The 23,196-nt window shown below is 33.9% G+C and overlaps 2 protein-coding genes and 1 long non-coding RNA gene across 4 annotated transcripts in view; 1 reads left to right on the plus strand and 2 right to left on the minus strand.

Annotated features, from left to right (window-relative positions):
• Positions 1–2,971, plus strand: part of mov10a (Mov10 RNA helicase a) — a 28,191-nt gene extending 25,220 nt beyond the window's left edge. For both annotated transcript variants that reach the window (XM_073954569.1, XM_002662530.6), the window contains exons 21-22: position 1; positions 2,612–2,971. The exon at position 1 is cut by the window's left edge and continues 112 nt beyond it. In XM_073954569.1, coding sequence (XP_073810670.1) covers position 1; positions 2,612–2,670 — 60 coding nt within the window. In that variant the 3' untranslated portion in view covers positions 2,671–2,971. The remainder of the gene's footprint in view (positions 2–2,611) is intronic.
• Positions 2,972–7,012: 4,041 nt separating this feature from the next.
• LOC137496016 (uncharacterized) lies at positions 7,013–8,881 on the minus strand. The gene is made up of 2 exons (XR_011016081.2): positions 7,381–8,881; positions 7,013–7,213 (listed from the first exon to the last, which is right to left on the minus strand). It is a non-coding gene; the product is annotated as an uncharacterized lncRNA (long non-coding RNA).
• A 597-nt stretch (positions 8,882–9,478) lies between these two features.
• The window catches only part of rhoca (ras homolog family member Ca), a 35,269-nt gene continuing 21,551 nt past the window's right edge, over positions 9,479–23,196 (minus strand). Inside the window, 3 exon segments of the mRNA NM_201150.1 lie at positions 9,479–11,660; positions 14,845–14,975; positions 20,962–21,082. Of these exon segments, the coding sequence (NP_957444.1) occupies positions 11,487–11,660; positions 14,845–14,975; positions 20,962–21,082 (426 nt within the window). The 3' untranslated portion in view covers positions 9,479–11,486.

A 23,196-nucleotide genomic window follows, 5' to 3' on the forward strand; every position in this document is an offset into this window, starting at 1 on the left:
GGTACGGAGCATTGCATAACACATCAAGCGTGACTGTATCATATGACTCATTCCAGAACTGCGGATACATTTTCAGGCCAACAAATATTGATATACAACAAATGTGTAATTTGCAGTGAACTCAATCCAATAATAATGAAAAACAATACCATATGGAAGGCGACACGGGGGCTCAGTGGTTAGCACCGTCACCTCACGGCTAGAAGGTCGTTGGTTCGAGACCCGGGTTGGTCAGTTGGCATTTCTGTTTGGAGTTTGCATGTTCTCCCTGTGGGTGCTCCGGTTTCCCCCACAGTCCAAAGACATGCACTATAGGTGAATTGAATAAGCTAAATTGGCCATGGTGTATTTGCGTGAAAGAATGAGTGTTTAGATCAGGGGTGCTCAATCCTGTTCCTGGAGATCTACCTTCCTTTACAGTTTAGCTCCTACCCTGATCAAACCCACCTGAACCAATTAATTAGGACCTGAAATCCACTTGATAATTACAGACAGGTGTGTTTGATAAAGGTTGCAACTGAAATCTGCAGGAAGGTAGATCTCCAGGAACAGGATTGGCCACCCCTTGTTTAGATGTTTCCCAGTACTGGGTTGCAGCTGGAAGTGCATCCACTGCGTAAAACACAGGCTGGATTAGTTGGCGGTTCATTACGCTCTAATAAATAAAGAAACTAAGCTGAAGGAAAATGAATGAATGAATGCCATAGTTACTAATTGTTGTTTAACCGATTTAAGCACCAATAGAGTTGACATTTTCCACCATTTTGTGCTTTACCTCAAGATGCTAGCCTTAAACGAGATACCACGCAGCATGTCTAAACCACAAATTGATGTATTTTCTTTATGTTATTGTTTAAATGTAAATGAGAGATTTACTAAAACATCACAGTAGCGTTGTTGACGAATAATTAATATAGTATTAGTGTAGCTTAAACATTTTGTGCAAAATAATTGGAGCAGAAAGAATGACATGCTTTAATGCCTTCCAGAGTTTCCCGCCAGAGGAAGACATCACTAGCAAGCCACATGCTACTTCTATCAGCCCTTTAAAGATTGATATTTTTTATAACCGATGTAACAGAGTTGACCAGAAAACATTGGCGGACATGAAATACATTTTAACTAGCAAATAATACAGAAAATAGATGTTTTGTGCTAATATTTAAGTTAGAAGAATACACACACACACACACACACACAAAAGAAAATAAATTAGACTGATAATTGATGCTGAAAGTATGTTGGAATAGTTGGAATCCTTAAGTGGTAACAGATTACAATAACGGTACATGAATAATAATGTACTATTATGTAAACGTTAGTACATTATGAACTAATGATGAGTTAAGGCATGCTCCAATCAAGAACTAATAGCTCGTTTCCACTGAGTGGTACAGTACGGTAAGGTTCGGTCCATACGGGTCACCTTTATCAGGCTTGTGTTTCCACTACCAAGGGTACCCCTTTGGCGTGGTGTACAACAGAAAGTTTCAGATGACGTCATTCTCACTCGAATAAATGTCTAAAGTAAATCTGTACGGGTCGTTCATATGAAAAGCACTTCTCACAAAACAGTTGCTTTATACACATAAATACTTGTTTATAAATGTTTATTACTAACTTTTCTATGAACATAATTTGATTATTCACACATGAACTCATGTCACTCATGTTGTAGTTAATGTTAGTTCACAAGTAGCACATGCTTTAACTCATCATTAGTTATCAATTACTGTGACTCAGGGCAAGCCAACACATATCAGTGCTTCAGCTTGTACATTTAATAATGTTAAGTAGTTTTAATATTTATTAATTAGATTATAAACCTTACCATTTCGTTGGAGTGCAGTGAGTGCACTATTTTGAGCTACTGATTGGCTGGATTTAAATTTGTTGTGTTTCTTCTGGTGCAAATAACCAAATTGCTTATCACTGCAAATCTCGTCACCTAGAGTGTTGTTAGGACAAGGGGTTACAATGTAACCTGCTTCACTAATGTTTAAATCCATAATATTTATATTAGTTGCTAATTAATAGCCAGCTCATGTGGAACTCTGAATATTGAATCTCATTTCGGAGGCTGTTACTGTCCACCAGAGGTCGCAATTTGGTCGCAGACCATATTTTACAGTCTATGTCGCAGACGCATATTTTGAGAGCCTTTCCGACTGAATGAATGAATGAAATAAGCCGTTTTCCACCAAGGCAGCCTTACTGCTGAATTATTATTATCTAAACTGGCATCGGGCGGGTTAAAGGAACTAATGTTAAAAATAACATTCCGCCACATAATCCACATTTTTAAAACAGAATATCTGACTTCAGTATGGTTTTTCAGATAAACAAGAGTGTTCACCTAGCATGCATTTTAAATATCTACAAACACATTATGGTATTTTCATGCTTTAGAAGAGTCAAAAACTTACATACAGCCCCCTTAACATTGTCAAGATAAAATGTCCCTAAATACACATACAAACAATATTCTTTAGAGATAATGATTGCTTTAGTTTTAATTAAGTTTTATTAAGGTTTTTGTTTTTGAAAAACAATAAGTTTCAGAATCATCCGTGTGCTCGATTCACTCATTTTGTGTTTCTTTGTACTGTAGATACCGATGAGAGTCCATTACAGCAGCATGTCCACCCAGAATGGAGAGCCGAACAATGAGGACCAAATTTATACCAACCATCAGAGACCATCAGTTCACAACAATGCGGAAACCAATCTTTTTTTTTTTATCAGTAATGCAGTATTGGTGTTTTAATGTACATTTCAGCTATTAAAGCAAGGCATCTATGATTCATAATTCATCAAAAACATTTTTATGTCTGATCATAAAATACTACTGAGTTTAATACTGCGGAGATTTTAGTAATTATGCAACCTGATGTGCATTAAAGATCATTGTACAGATGTTGCTTTTGCTAATCAACACTGTCTTTGATAAAGCTTTGTTTTTTCAACTACATCTAATGGCTATATTTTTAATTTTTTGGACCAATATAAGCTTATTTTAACTCTTATGTATTGTTCAAAATGACTACCCTTTCCTTATGTTAGTGGCTGTTTTTGCCCCATTGACTTCTATTATAAGGACATTTTTTGATTGCAAAGTCATGACATCATATAATCACAGGTTCTTGATTGTTGATGGTTTTTCCTGTTGGGAAGAATTCAAATGTGTCAGTTGTACTGTTGTTTATCAATTGCCAGCATTAATCGTTTTGATAGGCCTGTGCACAACAGTTTCTGCTTTTTATATGGATTTCTGAAGGGTAAAACAGCAAGTTGTTGCTGCTTTTTTTGATTTTCTCAGACATGCTGTATCAAGGTAAGTGCAGAAAGGTTTCTCTCAAACACAAACTATACTGCAAATAACTACATATAAAAGCTAGAAACAATGCTTATTTTGCACTGCAACTGATGATAAACAGTAAAACTACAAATTTGAATACATTTTAATTTCACTCTGTTTAACACACACTAGCATATACTCATTGACCACTTTATTAGGTACACCTGCCCAACTGCTCAATCTCACATGGCAGCAGCTCAATGCATTTAGGCATGTAGACATGGTCAAGACGAACTGCTGCAGCTCAATACGGAGCATCAGAATGGGGAAGAAAGGTGTTTTAAGTGACTTTGAACTTGGCATGGTTGTTGCTGTCGAACGGGTTGGTCTGAGTATTTCAGAAGCTGCTGATGTAATGGGATTTTCACATACAACCATCTCTAGTGTTTACAGAGAATGGTCTGAAAAGAGAAAATATCCAGTGAGTGGCAGTTCTGTGGGCGCAAATACATTGTTTATGCCAGAGGAGAATGGCCAGACTGGTTGGAGCTAATAGAAAGGCAACAGTAACTCAAATAACCTTGTTACAACAGATGGATGCAGAAGAGCATCTCTGAACACACAACACATCCAACCTTGAGGCAGATGGGCTACAGCAGCAGAAGACCACACTGGGTGCCACTTCGGTCAGCTAAGAACAGGAAACTGAGGCTACAATTCGCACAGGCTCACCAAAATTGGACAATAGAAGATTGGGAAAACGTTGCCTGGTCTGATGAGTCTCCATTTCTGCTGTGACATCCGGATGGTAGGGTCAGAGTTTGGCGTCAACAACATGAAAGCATGGATTCATCCTGCTTTGTATCAATGATTCAGGCTGGTGTAATGGCACATTTTGGGCCCATTAGTACTAACTGAGCATCATGTCAATGCCAAATCCTACCTGAGTATTGTTGCTGACCATGTCCATCCCTTTATGACCACAGTGTACCCATCTTCTGATGGCTACCTCCAGCAGGATAACATGTCATAAAGCTTGAATCATGTCAGACTGATTTCTTGAACATGACAAGAGTTCACTGTACTCAAAGGGCCTCCACAGTCATCAGATCCTAATCTAATAGAGCACGTTTGGGATGTAGTAGAGATTCGACGGGAGACTCGCATCATGGATGTGCAGCCAACAAGGCTGCAGCAACTGTGTGATGCTATCATGTCAATATGCACCAAAATCTCTGAGGAATATTTCCAGTACCTTGTTGAATCCATGCCGTAAAGAATTAAGGCAGTTCTGGAGGCAGAAGTGGGTCCAACCCGGTTCTAGTAAGGTGTACCTAATAAAGTGGCCGGTGAGTGTAGATATCCTTAAAATGAACATAATGAAACTAACATCTAAATTTTAGTTTTAAATTCACAGGACCTTTAAATGGCTTGTAAAAACGATAAAAACCTGCATTTTCTAGATAATAATCAAAAACAATTATTAGTTTGCTTTGTCAATTTATACATTATTTAAAAAAAATTTTATTTTATGTTATGTTACATTCAGCACGTTTTATGCAACGCACAACTTTATGGTTTGTATTAGTACCTAAAATGAGAAAAGAGACTTATTTGTCAACAGTAAATGACCCTAAAATGACTCCGTTCCACGTAATTTAACACAAAAGGAAGAAAAATCCGACGTTAATTTTGTCTCAAAAAAAGTTTATTAGCATAGCTCGGTTTCACTTCATTCAAACATTTACCACTAGTCGTGTTTACAAAGCATCGTTACTATGAGCACTCATAAAAATCTGGATTAATAACTCGTATTTAAAACTTCCAAGAGACCATATGATCACACAGCAGACTGATGTTAGAGCAGCACGTTTGCTAAGACGGCTCACTTTAGACATGCAGATGATGATTTCAGAAATGGGTCTGTTTTTCAGCACGAACTCCACAAACGAGAGCATTAAACATATACTTTTTCAATTTTAGTTGATCTATTTGGATGTTACTTGTACTTGTATTGTACTGCCAGTTCTTTAACAATGCCCTGTTACTTAAATGAAAAACCCATGGCATATCGTTCCAATTGTTAGACAATTATACAGATGATTAATTTAACATTAGATGTGCTTCAGAATTAAAGTATCTTAAAGAGAATTAGCAATTTTGATGAAACTTACAATGAAATATCTGGGTCATATTTCACCTTCTTAACATATATGTACAGTGGGGGGAAATAAGTATTGAACATGTCACCATTTTTCCCAGAAACATTTCTAAAGGTGCTGTTGACTTCAAATTTTCACCGGAAGCTGATAACTAAATAGTTCCATATATGGAAAGACAGCAATATTAATTAGTTTAGAAATTAAGTTATGTAAAAAAAACGGCACTGGAAAAAACTACCGAACATGAATTAAAGGGAGATGTAGTTCGGCAGTGAAAGCCCAGACAGCAGCTTAAATCTCTCAGCAGTTCTTCAGCAACTTTCTGCCCTTCATCAGTGTATCAGCTGCTTCAGTTCAACACCTACATTAGCAGGATGATGATGATGATGAAACCAGGGTGGATATTTCAGCAAGACAATGATCCAAAATACAAAAAACTTTCAAATGCTTTCATAGAAAGAAAATCTCTCAATAAAAAAAAGCTGTAGAATGGCCCAACCATTTACCTGACTTGAATCCAATAGAAATGACAAAATAAAGCTCAGATTTGATAGACCCACAGAAGCGTCAAGATTTTTACACTGTTGAAGTCTGTGAAAAACTCACACCTGAGCAATGCATGTGACTTCATTCTCCATATGAGAAGCGTCTTTAATCAGCCATCATCAAAAAGCCTTTTATATAAAGTATCAAATTCAGCAGTTCAGTATTTCTCCTGGTGTCATTTCATTGTTATTACACAAAACTCAAATTTTGTTATATTTTTATGTTTGCATTGTTTGTGTTTTTACAAATATCTGGTTCAATTCCATGTCAACAGCTCCTATAGAATATTTTCCCAGAAAAAAACATTAATTATTCAAAACTTATTTTCCCCACTTTATATACTATATAAGAATCAATCATTCATCATCATCCTGGTTGTGTGTGTGTGTGTGTATGTATATATATATATATATATATATATATATATATATATATATATATATATATATATATATATATATATATATATATATATATATATATATATATATATATATATATATATATATATATATAGTTTAAGTCAGAATTATTAGGCCTCCTTTGATTTTTTTTCTTCTTTTTTAAAAATTTTTCTAAATGATGTTTAACAGAGCAAGGAAATTTTTACAGTATGTCTAAAAAAAAATTTTTTTTCTTCTGGAGAAAGTCTTATTTGTTTTATTTCGGCTACAATAATAGCAGTTTTTAATTTTTTAAAAGCCATTTTAGGGACACAATTGTTAGCCCCTTTAAGCAATCCATTGAACTTATATTATGTTGAACTGACTTAAACAGCTTGCATAACTCATGAAATTAAGTTAGAACATGATTACCTTACTTTAATAAGTTACAATGACCTAAAAACATATGCTGTCAGGACTAATTGATTATTTATATTTTTACATTGTAGATATTGTTGCAAATTGGTAAAACCTACAATTGCAAAGCAGAAAGATTTTTAAAAATAAATATGGTTAATGATAGCAAAAATGTGACTTTTTCAGAATAAAAAAAAAATTATGCATATGAGAAACAGAGAAAAAAATTATATTTTGACAATTTATAAAAATCACTTTTGTCTTTGACACATTAAATGTATAAATATACAGCTAGGTAAAAATATTTTAAAGACCACTTACATTTTAAAGGATTTATTGGGTGTGTTTGAGTACAACATATGTATTTGTTTCACTTTTGTCTAATACACAGGTGTCAGTTCAAGTTCCTGGAGGGCCGCAGCTCTGCACAGTTTAGTTCCAACCCTGCTCCAACACACTCACCTGTAGGTTTCAAACAAGACTGAAGGATTCAATTAGTTTAATCAGGTCTGTTTAATTAGAGTAGGAACTAGACTGTGCAGAGCTGTGGCCCTCCAGGAACTGAGTTTGACACCTGTAGCCTAATAGCATCTCATCCAATTTTTTTTAATAACACTACCATTCTTATAGCATTTTTTGTTCTTGTTGTTTAGATATTAATAATACACATCTGAAAAAAATGGCAGCTTTTTATCTTTATAAGCAATGATCTAATTGACAACATTTGTGCTTTAAATTAGAAAGACATGTCAACAGAACAAAAATAAGTTTAAAAACTTGAAGATTTTTGAGAAAATCCAAATTTTCAAGTGGTCTTTTAATTATTTTAATATGTGTATGCTTGTGTATATCTCCAAATCTCTTTCCATTCTTATTGCAAGCTGTTTTTCTTTTTTAATTTGTCATGCCACATGACCCAAAACACATTTTGCTGCATTCTTTTACAAGTGAAATAGCTACACCATGCTAATAAAATCACCACTCACTCAACCAGTAAACACAGGGCTGGATTTATGTATGGTGTACCACCTCATGGCACCAAGCAGAGGAAGTGACATCACTATCTGACTTCTAAACCAGCTGATAAAATCTACAAAAGCACAAGTCTGCATAAATAGCTACGATTTATGTCAAAAATCTCATGGCCAAATGCACGCAACATTACATGCGATGCAACATTAAAACACTGATGGTGGCAGAACGCATGCTTGTACATAAACGCTCGTCTCATACACATTAAAAACTGATAACTAAAGGCACACAATTCTGTGGGAAATGGAAAGGCACTCAAGGCCTCCTCTAACTAGTATACATTCACTAGTAATCATCAGTCTGTGTATTAATTCAATAGTGATGGAAAGCTTTACATTTAAAAACGTCATGTTTGCATTAGCTATACTCAAGTTTGTGTCTTTAAAAGGGACATTTCAGCCAAAAAAAAAGAAAGAAAGAAAATATGCCATCATTTACTCACCCCAAAACATCATGATGAGGCTAAACATCTCGAATAAAATCTCATTTAGTTTAATTGAGTTGACACATTTTGAGGAAAACAGACCCAAACATTGCCTGAAGCTCCTAGTGACAATTTTTGGTAGTGTATTCTGTCACGATGCTCAAAGCTTTTATGATATGATGGCGTTTTGGCCATAAATGTATTATTATTATTGTTAAAGGAAAATGGAAATTATATATATGCAGATTATACAATATCTCAATTTTTTTTTCATTATTGCAGAAGTAAATATTGATAATGTTCTGTGTATAGTGTGCACAGTTGCAGTTTAGTGCATTTTGTGTCTTTTTATTTGGCTGTTTATAATATTATGATGTAAATGTATGATGTAAAACTTGCGTTCTGTGAATGAACGTCGCCTCGTGGTTCCATCCTAAAGAGGGAAGAAATCACTTTCGCAAACTCTCACGCTCACGCTCAATCTGCCCAGTTGGTGGAATGAACTCCCTAACTGCATCAGAACAGCAGAGTCACTCGCTATTTTCAAGAAACGACTAAAAACTCAACTATTTAGTCTCCACTTCACTTCCTAATCTGCAATTGCCTCTCAGAATATCACACTAACTGTACCCAAAAAAAAATAAAAAATACTAATACTACTAATACTTTCATTCTTAGACTTTACAGACCTGAAACTTGCCTATAGCGCTTATTCATTGTTGCTCTTATAGTTGTGTAAATTGCTTCCTTGTCCTCATTTGTAAGTCGCTTTGGATAAAAGCGTCTGCTAAATGTAAATGTAAAATGTAAATAAATAATATTATAATCAGCCAATCACATGGCAGCAACTCAATGCATTTAGGCATGTGGACATGGTCGAGACTGCTTTAGTTCAAACCGAGCATCAGGATGGGGGAAAAAGGTTATTTAAGTGACTTTGAATGTGGCATGGTTGTTGGTGCCAGACATGCTGGTCTGAGTATTTCAGAAACTGCTGATCTATTGGGATTTTCACACACAACTATATCATACAGAGAATAGTCCAAAAAAAGAGAAAATATAAGCAACTGCTGATGCCATCATGTCAGTGGAGCAAGATCACTGAGGACTATTTCCAGTAACTTGTTGAATCTATGCCAAGAAGGATTAAGGTAGTTCTGAAGGCAAAACGGGGTACAACCTGGTACTAGTAAGGTGTACCTAATGAAGAGGCCGGTGAGGGTGTATAAATAAAATATTTTATTTGACTTTACTTGGATAAGCACATTAACCCATTAGTAACAACTCTTGAACATGTTTAAATGTAACATCTAAATATGGGGAATGACAGCAGAAAAACTAAAGTAATAATAATATTAATAATAATAATAGTATATAATTTAATATAGCGTCTTATTTATTTTATTTCTTTACACTTAAAACTAACAAAACAAAAGGTTGGAACAACAAGAAAAGACTTGTTTTTAATATAACACTGTTCACTATTATTATGTTTAAAAGGTCATCATGCACTGTTTAGGTGTACTGTGGGTTCATTGTTCAGTAATGCTGTTGTTATTTGCATGTTCACAGGGAATTTTGCCGTTCTAGGTAAGGGGCTATCAAACTTGGACAAGGAGGACGAGTGTCCTGCAGATTTTAGCTCCAACTTGCCTCAACACCCCTGCAAGGATGTTTCTAGAAAGCCTATTAATGCTACACATTAGAGTTTGTGTGTGCTAAATTCTGTTGTATAGCTGCGAAAAGAAACTGGATTAAGCAAGATGATCAGACATTTACAAAGCAAGTGACTGGTCCATATTTTACATTTTTGCCCAAAGAGGTCATGTTTTGATCTTCGATTGGTCTCACGCATTCATATAATGCAATTTCACAGATCAGAGTTCACCAAACTTGAACTTACAAATGCAGTGAACTGCGAAACTTGTCACACGATCTGCCGCATTTGCATGCGTAAGTCTATGGGGTGAAGAGTGCAGTGTGATCAGGGATAATGAGCTTGATTAACTAGCCCCGATGTCTGATTGGGGTTGGAGCAAAACTTTGCAGGACACCAGGACAGAGTTTGAGAATCCCTGTTCTAGGATTTAGTGAACGGTTACCACTTCCCTCTGGCCATTTGAAAAGATGATGACATTTTATTCAGAAGAACATTGAGGAGTTTTTAGGATTAAATAAAAAGCATTATAAACCAACCTTAATGGTATCATCAATATCCAAAGGTAATTTTTTTTTTTTTTTTGGCAGCCATTTTCAGCAAAAAACCTTTGATGTTCCACTCAAGAAAAAAAGCACCTTCATCTTGGATGGCCTGAAGTAAATAAATAAACAGCACATTCTCATTTTTGGTGAACTGTCCCTTTAAGACGGCTAATGTGAGAACAATAAGTCAGATTATGTGACAGCATGAGCTCAGTGACGAGTATTCAGGCAGGTTCAACCAGTTTAGGATCTACACAGCTCAATCCACATGCACACATGTATGTTTACGCCCGTGTGGACGACAAACAGAAAATATAAAAGAAAAATGTCACACCACCGGTTAGCAGATGGTTTTTTAGACCTCACCAAGCTTTCAAAATGTGATGACATGTAATTGGTATTTACTTAGGGTAATGCAAAAGCTAGAAATACTCTTTATTACAGGATAGCTTGCACCTTTAAACACATTTAATTGGCTCATAGAGTTATTCACTACTAGAAAAGAGTTTTAAAGTCAAGGAGAAGCTCAAAACTTGCACTTTTTTATACATTCAAATTGTGGAGGGAATGATCATGAAGGCACTGTTTTTATTACCAAATTATTCTGTGCTATTAAGAGATTTCCATTTTGTGATATTAGTTTTGATTACATTAAAATGTAAAAATGTCCTCTTACCAGATTCAGTTATAATGGTCAGTTGATAAATGTGCAAAAATACATACCATTATGACTGATGCCATCCATACAGTACAAACTGGAAAACAAGTTATTCTAAAAAACAGGAAAACGTATACCTATATGTGCGTGTATATCCTGCCATCCTGTTTAATGCATATTTTATTTACTTTCCTCCGTTTCCACCTGTGGGTTTGCATGAAATGTGACATACAGTCCAGTGTATTTATGTTGTTTGGTCAAGACATATTTTTTGTGTGTGTGTGTGTGTGTGTGTGTGTGTGTGTAGAGTTTGGTATTTCCTGGTCATCTGAGAGATCATTCTGGAAAATACCGGAAGCTTCTCTCACAACAGTGAGCACCCGCTCCTCTTCTTCCTCTTGCGAACCTGCAGCGCCGCTCTGGTGGCCATTTCAAAAACTTCCCTCACGCCATCCTTAGTCTTAGCTGAGCATTCCAGGTAGCCGAAGGCGCTAATGCGGTTAGCCATGTCCCTGCCCTCTTCTATTTTAACTGGCTCCTGAAAAACACAAGAGTTTCCATGATAGATTAAAAGTACATTCAAGAGGTTGTTATCACAGAATAAAGCCTGAGAGGCTTATCAGCAAAGTGGAGGGTTGTTGTTTAAGACTGAAGGGCTTTATTCTACTAAAACACCCATCCTGGATGTACTTTATGCCATTTTTACATGGCTACTTGCCTCAAAATCTAAAAATTACACACAAAACATTGTTCTGAGCTGTAGTAGTAAATCAAATCTTTAATTATACACAAAGCTAAAGGACAAACTTGTATTACAAATAAATATATTTATAAATTATACATTTTAATACCAGAATGGTATGTACAGTAAAATCTAAAATTGTGTATGGAAAGCATCGTCTATGCAGCGTGAATGCCATGAAATCAATATGAATAATGTAAAACAATCTAAATGTAAAGGTTATAAAGGTTTTATATATTTATATATATTATTTTACATATAATTATAATTTATTTAATTGAATGTAAAATACTGTAGTTTTTTTTTTCTTAATTTTTTTATTTTAAAATGATTTTTGTACATTCTAATAAAAAAATAAAATAAAATAAAATAATGACATAAATATAAAAAATAAAATAAAATAAATAAACAAGCATAGTGTAGCATACTTTGAGATTATGTCTGGTCTTTCTTTGGTGCTATTAAAACCACTGCATCAAACCTGCAGCTCTTTTATGAAATTATAGTATATCACATTTTAAATTGCAACAGCAATTGATCAGATAAATCATTCATTTTCTTTTCAGCTTAGTCCCTTTATCAATCCGGGGTCGCCACAGCAGAATGAAGCGCCAACTTATCCAGCATGTTTTTCCGCAGCAGATGCCCTTCCATCCGCAACCCATCTCTGGGAAACATCCACACACACTCATTTCCACTCATACACCCCGGACAATTTAGCCCACCCAATTCACCTGTACTGCATGTCTTTGGACTGTGGGGGAAACCGGAGCGCCCGGAGGAAACCCACGCGAACGCAGGGAGAACATGCAAACTCCACACAGAAACGCCAACTGACCCAGCCGAGGCTCGAACCAGTGACCTTCTTGCTGTGAGGGGAGAGCACTACCTACTGCGCCACTGCGTCCTCCTCAGATAAATCACAATTAGAATTTTTTTCTCCAAATCGTGCAGCCCTACTGGAATTTAGGTACCAAAAATATTTAAAAATGTAAAGTTTTAGCTGTATAATCATTAAGTTTAATAGTACAAACTGTATTAACTTCACTGACACTGAAACCAGGATGACGTGATGTGTAAATTACACTAAACATGTCTCGCCCAAAGAAAAATGTTTTTACTGTAAATAAAAAGAAGGTTGCATTGCAAAAAGAATTAATAGTTGATTATTTTTAATAATTCAAAGTAATGACTACTAATATACAACATGTCAACTTGTACATCACAGATGTACAAACTGGCAACTTGTACAAGCTTGTGTCCATGTGAGCAAACAGTTTTTGTTACTTTCTTCCCAAAAGTCTACAAGATACATGCATATAATAAAGTTCATGTGAAATCAATATTTAAAATGTGCTTAGATTATTGTTCTTAGGAGAACAAATAATATGTGCAAGTTATGTGCAATGCATTAAAAAATTTATTTTGGTAATCTTCAATCGAAGTCTGATCATTTGCTTTTGTGTTTGACATCAGTTTGACAGTTTCAGCCACAATATTCTTAACCACGCTCATCTTACAGTTAGTTTGTTATGAAGAAATGATGCATGATAAGAAAGCCCGACCCCCTACTCAATATTCCGTCATTGATGTCCAAACTTATCGATAAAGTGTATCAATTTAAATGAATCAACTAATTAATGTCTGAACTTCATGAATGATGGATGTCAGAATGTTGACTTGTGACTAGGGTTGTAACAATATACCGGTATGACGGTTTACCACGATTTGAACGTGCACGATTATCATACCATGAACAATTGCATATCAACGGTTTTAACCCTTAAAGACCGAGACAGCCGCCCGCGGCTAAAAATAAGTATTGCTCTTAAATGTTTAATAACTTTTGATCCGCTGATCCGATTCATACAATTCAAAGATTGGCATAAAGAAAAGAATCTCAGCTTTCCAGTGCTGTATCACATAACATTCGCGGACTTTCAGAGGCTCCGGAATCAGTGCGGTTACGTCATCAACATTTGACAACGCTGATTTGACAAAGAAACGCTCGTCACTGTGTCTCCGGACAAATCAGACATGATACATTGATGCATTGTCCCTCCTCCATGCCCAGATTGGTTCAAACTCGCTATATCACAACCAATAAGCATAGGTTTCGCTTTTGTTCGTGGACCAAGCTTTTTGAACAACACGGAATGAGAGATACATACATTTATGCGCGGCTAAATAAAACGCAAAAAAAAAGTTTTGCATGAAATAATTCTCATACTAAGTACTTTTGCATGCACAGCAGCACAGAAACATGACAAAACAGTGACACAGCAAAGACGAACTGCTGCTCTTGCTGTTTTCAAAAGACGTAAATGAAGATGCAGCTGTTTGTCTGCATTGCAGACAACCATATCCATATCCATAGACAACCATATCCATGCTGGCACATAAAACCTAAGGATGTTCCATATTGAATCTAGTTTCGTTATGTAACTATTTAAAGTATAGTAAATATTTATATCTATTTTTTACTGAGGATTTGCACCATGTTTATTTGGACTTTATTTGGACTTTGACACATTATTTATTATTTTCTTATTTTTATTTGTTCATTGTAAGTGGTGTTGTTTATAGTAACTAAAAATATATTATTTGGAAAAAGTCAAATTTGCTTCACTGTTCTATTATTTTGTAACATTTGTAACATACCGTATACCGCGAAACCGTCAAACCGTGGTATTGTTTTAGACGATTATCATACCGTGAAAAATTCATACCGTTACAACCCTACTTGTGACATAACACCACTTTTATTATTGCTAACTGGATCAATTTAATGGTGGCCCTCTGCCCATTATCACTGACATATTATTTAGAGGACATCAGTCATTGGGTATTAGAAGTTGGACTGATGGCCTGAGTTCGAGGAGTTTTACAGATGATAATGACCAGGCCATCAAGAGTGACAGTAATGTTAGCTGCTAAGAGCTTTTTATTGGGACTCCCTACAGTACAGTAACACACACACCTGCTTCATCTTAGTCAGCTCCCTCCGTGTGTTCTCATCAGTACGCAGATCTCTCTTATTGCCCACCAGGATTATGGGAACGTTGGGGCAGAAGTGCTTTACCTCCGGCGTCCACTTTTCTGGGATATTCTCTGTGAAAGCACACACACATTTAAGACTGATTATTTTAAATAAAGAAACAAAGAATTACAGAGTTTACACAATTGCTAGACTGACATACTGGGGCTATTATGTTTTCCAGTTGAGTTACTGAAAATGTATGCCCCCTGCCCGTCAGACATCTTAATGAAAGGAAAAATATAGCCATACCGCATGTTTCAATGCTTTTGCATTATCTCACAAATTGGGTAATTTTGTTGTATGTAATTATCATGGGTCGAGGAGTCGTTATCAACATGTGTTTGAATTTGCATCTGCACTAACAGGTGTTGTCAAAAGAACTGGCACTTTGGTAACAAATAGATAAATATAAATAAAATGATAAAGGTGGGCCTACTAGGATGTCACATGATTTTATTAAGGAATAAATAAATAAATAAAGAAAAAAAAAATCCAAAATCAAATCAAATAAATAAAATAATAATAATGACACTGTTTCAATTTACAATAACATTCTAAGTGAAGCTGCTTTGACATCTACATTGTAAAAGCGCAACATAAATAAAGGTAAATTGAAATAAATTAATAATAATAATAATAATAATAATAATTATTATTATTATTATTATTACATAAATTTTGGTTATTTACAAAAAAATATATATGTGTATATTTGTATGCATATAATGAATACAGTTATAACCTTTTTATTTATTAAATTTATGTATTTACTTTTATTTAGTAAATGTCTTTTTTATTTGGACCACTTGAATTTAATTTGGGTTACTAAATTATCAAGAGTCCCTGCCTAAAAGGCTACCAGGGATTTAGAAATTTTGCAAACCCTGAATTATAAACATAAAACTATTATACATTTTATATAAATATATAAAAGTTGAGTAAATAGAAATATCACAGATTATTAAATGTATTGCATGTAAGAAATTGCAGAATCCAAAATAAAAATGAATAATTTACAGAAATCCATTATTACTTTAAGAAAAAAACTGTTCTCAGACTATATTGTATTTCTGGGTTCCACTTTATATTAAGTGGCCTTAACTTATATGTACTTACACAGGAATTATTAGTTTGTTACAATGTATTGTGTAAATACATGTATTTACTTTGTACTTATGCTTGATTAAATACATGTATGTAATTACATCTGTAATTAACTTCTGTAATTACATTTGTAAATACACTGTTGACCATCCCTTACACCCTAACCCACCCTTAAACCTACCCATGCCACCAAACCTGTCCATAATCCAACCTCTATCCCAACTCAAAAGTACCACAAGTGTTCTCAAATACATTATAAACACAGTAAGTACATTGTATTTATTTTTTGATGTAAGTACATAGTAGTTAAGGACACTTAATATAAAGTGGACCTATTTCTGTAAATAATTAAAATTTATTTTGGAGTCTGTAATTTGTAACAGTTAGGCGAGAGCGGGGAGTAAAAGTTTAGATTTTTCATAAAACCTTAATTTTAAAAGATAATGTTTTTAGCAGAAATATACATTTTTCTGTGGTGCCTAACTCACAACAGTGCTCTATCAAAATCAGGTGTTTTGTTGTATTAATGTAGAACGACTCCAATGACTTCACTCTGAGCAAAAGTTGCACATTGGTACATTTGAACACATAGGCTGGACAAAAGTAGCGCACGGGTGTGTCAATAATAACAACAATATCTGCTAGATGTACTGGCTTAATCTAGTTTATTTTAAATAAATCTGACTGTGACTTTGTTGATGTTAACTGCAAACATATTCTGTCTTTTATCTTTGCAAAAAAATATTGAATGGAATTTTCATTTTAAATTTCACTTCCATTAAATGTTTCGAAAGCAATGCAAAATTTTAAGATTTTCTACAATTTTGGAATATTTTTGTTTTATTATTTTTGGCAATTTTTTTAAACATCTGAATCTGAACACTGCAAACTCTAATGTAAGCAAATAAAAAAAGCTATGGCTATTATAAGGGGGACATTAATAACAGTGTTACTTTCATCCCCACAGGAACTCTTGCCATTTAAACCTGATTTACTTTTTAACTCTGATATTGTTAACTAAAGGGTGTGTTTGCACTAAATCACTCGTAGATTGATCATTACTGTGACACATGAAAAGAGAAACACAACTTGTAAAAAAAAAAAAAAAAAAAAAAAAAAAAAAAAAAAAAAAAAAAAATTTAACCACTACAGTGGTTTACTTTTTGCATTTAAAAACAGAAATGGAGCTACGGTCCCAAAAAAATCACATGATATTTGGTAGCTCCATCAAGCGGTGCATGCTGATTGTGCTGTTATAGCCTGGAAATCATGTCTTTAGGGGTTTGAGAAAAACACTTTGTTACTTTCGTCCCCGCTCTACCCCACATTATATTTTATTTTATTATATTATGTTGTATTGTATTATATTATGTTGTATTATATTATATTATATTATATTATATTATATTATAACTTTAAGAAAGTGTTCTCAGACTATAACATAATATAGTATAATATTATATAAATGTAATATAATATAATATAATATAATATAATATAATAACATTATTATACAATAGCTTTTCAAGCTTTACAAACACATCTATAATGTATAAACATATTATACATGAACATTTTTATTAGTGTATTATAAATAGAATGTGTGTGTGTAAACTTGTACAATATATTTATTTAAGTCTTAAATACTATATTAATATAATAAATAGTCAAGTTTTTCCAAACTGTAAGTCCTGTAATTAGAAAAATATGAGCAATAAATCTATGACGTGGTTAAATAATACTTATATATGCTCTTATAGAACATCGTTTTGTAATGTGACTGTGACCCAAATAAAGTATGAGTGAGATGAGGGATTTGCCCCAACTGCAATCCTATTATTGAAAAGCATTTCATGTTTGGAGTCTTGGAGGACTAAAGCTGGTCCCATTCACTGCTTTCACTGCTGTGGGAAATTACAGCACCCGCTCTTTATGTAATATTGATCTCTTGAACTCTGCTGAATCATGCGGCTGAATTCTGACAAGGAGTCTCAGCTCTGAACTTGGTCACACACTAGTAAGGTTACATTTACTCCCGGTACGGTTGTGAACATGCACACTGAAAAAATAGCCAGGGTGCTCATGTGTTGTAAAACTGTCTTTACTGGCACACCGTGAGCTTTGCAAGTCGACAAAACAAAGTTTAAACAATATGATGGTGATCTTTTTTATACTGTGTGGCTCCTGATAGATTTTCTTTTATTATGAAGCAGAAAGGAGGGATGAAGTCAGGGAGCTTAGAATTAATAAACCTAATTCTCGGCCAGTCAGGTCTAAGAAACACACATCAAATAATTCTATAAAACAAATATTTTTTTTTGTATTCTATGGAATTGTCTATAGAATTTTGTTCTAAAAAATTATATTCAAGCAAAAAAAAATCTTAAATTCTCTTAGCATCACTCTAGTTGTCTCTTTAGATTGTTTTCCAGTTACATTTAGGATTGATTTCTGTTGAAAGAAATCATTATTTTTGAAATCATTGTTATTATCTAGAATAATAATTGTATAATCACAACAGCACTGTTATTTATTTACAATTATAGATTTTTTTTTCTTAGACTATATATTTATTTATTTATTTTTATTTCTTGGAGGAGGGCTGTGCCCCAGTAGAGCTTTATGTATAGCAATGCCCCTGGTATCAAACAAACTGTAAAGTAATTTTAAATATTTACATTTCAAATATTGAAAAATACATAAGATTTTATGGTTGCTAGTGCTGCAGTTTCTTGTCAAGCCTCTCTGCCTTTAAATAAGGATTTTTTATTTATATATATAAGACCAATGTAAAAATAATGATGAAATGTTTTCAGTTTTCAAATCTATATGTAAATATAAATAAATATAAAGTTTTTCCAACATTATAAGTAATTTTACAAATATCATTATAATTTTCACATGATTTTTCATAGTATATACACATTTTAGAAGTTTTATAATATTCTGGTAAAATGAAAGGATATGCTGTCAAATCAAATGAGGCTTATTCTCTCTCAGAACAATTTAATAGACAAATTGTTCTTTTGGTCATTTGTGTTTTCTATAATAAAAATTCACACATTTTTTTCTGAATACAGTGGTCCCTCGTTAATCACTAACAAATTCTAAATGTCTACACCATTTTATGAAATGTTTTAGGAAACATGGTGGAATGAGCATTGATTCCATTTTAAACTCGATGTGTTAAAACAAAAGAAATGCATTAGTGTAAATGAAGCTTAAAGGGATAGTTCACTAAAAAATGAAAATTCCCTCATTATTTATTCTCCAAGTGGTTTTAAATCTTTAATTTCTTCTGTTGAACACAAAAGAAGATATTTTTTAAAATGTTGGAAACCGGTAACCACTGACTTCCATGCAATGTGTTTTTCCAACTACGCAAGTCAAATGTTAGTTTTTCAGCTTTGTCCAAAATATCTTCTTTTGTGTGCAACAGAAGAAAGAAACCAGCATTCTTCAAAGTATGATCGTTTGTGTTAACCAGAGGAAAGAAAGAAATTCAAATAGGTTTTAAACAAGAGAAGTAGGGCTGCACAATATTTCTTTTGAGCACTGATATCACAATGTGTGCATCCGCAATAGTCACATATGCAATGTTGAGTTGGAATTATAAATGGCCAGAAACCACAGGTCAAAATACAGGAGATTTGTGGACACTGCAGAACTGAACCATAATAGAGTGAAAGTTTATCATCTGCATGTGGTTTTAAAACCTGTGACTGTGTGAGTAGTGCAAAAAGATTTTTTTATTTTATTTAATTATTTATATGATGGACTATACAGAGTTATTTTACAGTTAACTATTCAATTTCTGTATCTGAATACTGCTGCTCTCTCCAGAATCAATAAAGCACGATTTATTTCACTTTAATATTTGCTTCATTCTGTTTATTTATGACTGTAGTTTATTACATACAGTTAAAGTCAGAATTATTAGCCCCTTTTAATTTTTTTTTCTTTTTTAAATATTTTCCAAATGATAATTGACAGAGCAAGGACATTTTCACAGTATGTCTGATAATATTTTTTCTTCTAGAGAAAGTCATATTTGTTTTATTTCAGCTAGAATAAAAGCAGTTTTTAATTTTTTAAACACCATTTTAAGGTCAAAATGATTAGCCCCTTTAAGCTGTTTATTTTTCCCAATAGTCTACAGAACAAACCATTGTTATACAATAACTTGCCTAATTACCCTAACCTGCCTAGTTAACCTAATTAACCTCATTAAGCCTTTAAATGTCACTTTAAGCTGTATAGAAGTGTCTTGAAAAATATATAGTCAAATATTATGTACTGTCATCATGGCAAAGATAAAATAAATTAGTCATTAGAAATGTGCTATAAAAACTATTATGTTTAGAAATATGTTAAAGAAATGTTCTCTCTGTTAAACAGAAATTGGGGGAAAAATAAAAAGGGGGACTAATAATTTAAGGGGCTAATAATTCTGACTTCAACTGTATGTATATAATAAATTACATAAAAATATGTATTTATATTTCACTCCCCAACAAAATCATCCCAAGTAATGACAAATAGAGCTATTTAAGTCAATTGGTGAAATTATACTGCAATATATTTATCGTATATAGCAGTGTAATATTTGTCGAATATCTTGCCGCCCTAAAGTGTTTTTCATTCTTTGGTGAACTATCCCTTTAAGATTTAAATTTGTTCAAGCTTCCTGACACTCAATGCATCTGGGAAAGCAGCAGGATGTTCCTTCAGGAAGCTGCTGGGAGATAAAGGACAGTGATGTCACCGACACAAGAGTTATCATGAGGCGCTTCGACTCTTAGACACAACACTGGAACTTCCTGCACACACGGATGATTCAGACAATCCTTTTCTGCCAGTAAGAAAGATTATCCGTGGCCTCAGAACAATACGCATGAGTCAGAATTCAAGATATGAAGAAGATTCTCTGTATAAAAGAAAAAAAATACTTACCTAAACTGTCGGGACTGTCTATGGAGAAGCACATGAGGATGACATCTGTGTCTGGGTAAGACAGAGGTCTGAGACGGTCATAGTCCTCCTGTCCTGCTGTGTCCCACAATGCCAGCTCCACCTGCAGATCATAATTGGGTAGAATGACTTTAAGCTCAGCGGAGAGCCTTGTGTGTTCAGCACAGCCCACTTGACGTCACATTATACCTTAGAAGGGTCCCAACCACTACACTTTAGACAACAACTGAGCTGGAGACATGTGAGTGTTTGTGAGTGTGTGTATACGGGTTTGTGTGGTTTAAGAGGACAGACATTGTACAATTGTACAATGACATGAGTATAGCCTACTGTACATTGTACTCAATTAAAGTGGTTTACATGGAGATGCCTTCATGCTTAGCGATCATACTTAACAGGGTCTTTTGAAATTTCAATTTTGCCAGTGGCTTCCTGTGAGGGGCAGTGTTGAAGTAAGGTCATAAAACAAGCAGTTTTCACAGCAGTGTGCGTGTGCCACTAAACCTACAAAACCTTTTTTTTTTTTAGTTTATCTTCTCAACTTCTTTTTATTTAACTGTAATAAATGTAAGGAATTATTATTATTGTTGTTATTTAGTTTTATGTATTGTAGATCTCTTCAGGACAATTCTCAACACATAATTTTAGAATTCTATTTATTCTAATAGGCAGCACAGTGACTCATTGTTAGCGTTGTCACCTCACAGCAAAAAGGTCGCTGGTTCGAGTCCCGACTGGGTCATTTCACATTACTGTGTGGAGTTTGCATGTTCTCTCCACGTTGGCATGGGTTTCCTCCGGGTGCTCTGGTTTCCCCCACAGTCCAAAGACATGCGCTATAGGTGAATTGGGTAAACAAATTTGGCCGTAGTGCGTGTGTGACTGGGAGATGGTCTGGGTGTTTCCCAGTACTGGGTTTCTAATTCTTTTCGAACAAACTAAATAAAACTTAAATATATATTTTCAATTAAAAAAAAAATAATAATAAATAATATTTAATTATATATATATATATATATATATATATATATATATATATATATATATATATATATATATATATATATATATATAAAATTAATAATAATAATATATAAATAATAATAATAATAATAATAATAATAATAATATATAAATAATATTTATAATAAAATTTAATAATAATAATAATAATAAATAATAATAATAATAATGCTAACTAAATGGACTTAATGAACCTATTAACCTATCATGTGAGCCATAATCAGTAAATAAATTAACATTTATTCTGCTGTACATTAACTTTTAGGAAGATTTCTATGCAAATTTTGTAAATCATATGCCTGAAGTCTTAAAAAAAGGGCCCAATCACCGGCATGGCTTGAATTTGAATGTGTGGAAAAAAATGAAAAACTTTCAAATAAAAAAGTATGTTATTTTATCAGAGCTTTTAATCGGTCACAGAAGATATCGCTCAAAATAAATTCCTTAATCAACTTTCAAATCATGTCAGATCACAGCTGTTCACATACAAATCAGCCAACAGCATCACAGTATGCTCCTAATATTGTCCAAAAAACAAATGAACTTAAGTATCAGTCCTTCGCATGTGTCACATATAAACAGCGGCAGGATCAGCTTATCCAATCACAATCCAGATGAAGTGAATTAGTTAAAGGGATGATTAGAGGGAATCAAACAGCATCCCGTCTGCTCTCCTGCAGGACTGAGTCACATCATTACACAACCTCTCGTCAGACAGCAGATTGTGTTTTCCTCACATCTGAACATCTACTGTGTAATCGGCTGTTCAGGTGAGGAATATAAAAGCCCATAATGTTTCAGAGAGCTCATCATTTTTCACAACCAATGAATAGATGGCCTCAGTAAAAAAAAAAAATGGATGTCATAGCAGCTCCAAGGAGCATTTTGGAGAAAGATAAATGTCTTTTTGCTCTTAGAGGAACATGTAGTGCATGATGAATCATTTGTAATAAGAACAGGAACATTAAAGTAAATAGAGCCAATTTGGATTTCATGTTGACTGTAGCTCTTATGTCATTCTGTGGGTCGGTTTGACCTGTAATACAAAAATTGAGCTGACTGGTTAACTTGGGATATATTTTTAATTTTGTGACCATTTCTCATTCAGTGTCATGAACATGCTTCCAGAGTTCCAGAGTGCTTCTAGGTGTCATCAAATGTGCATAAACTGCTACAATGATTATGAAGATCACA

Source organism: Danio rerio, chromosome 6 (assembly GCF_049306965.1).
Source record: "Danio rerio strain Tuebingen ecotype United States chromosome 6, GRCz12tu, whole genome shotgun sequence".
Taxonomy (NCBI): domain Eukaryota; kingdom Metazoa; phylum Chordata; class Actinopteri; order Cypriniformes; family Danionidae; genus Danio; species Danio rerio.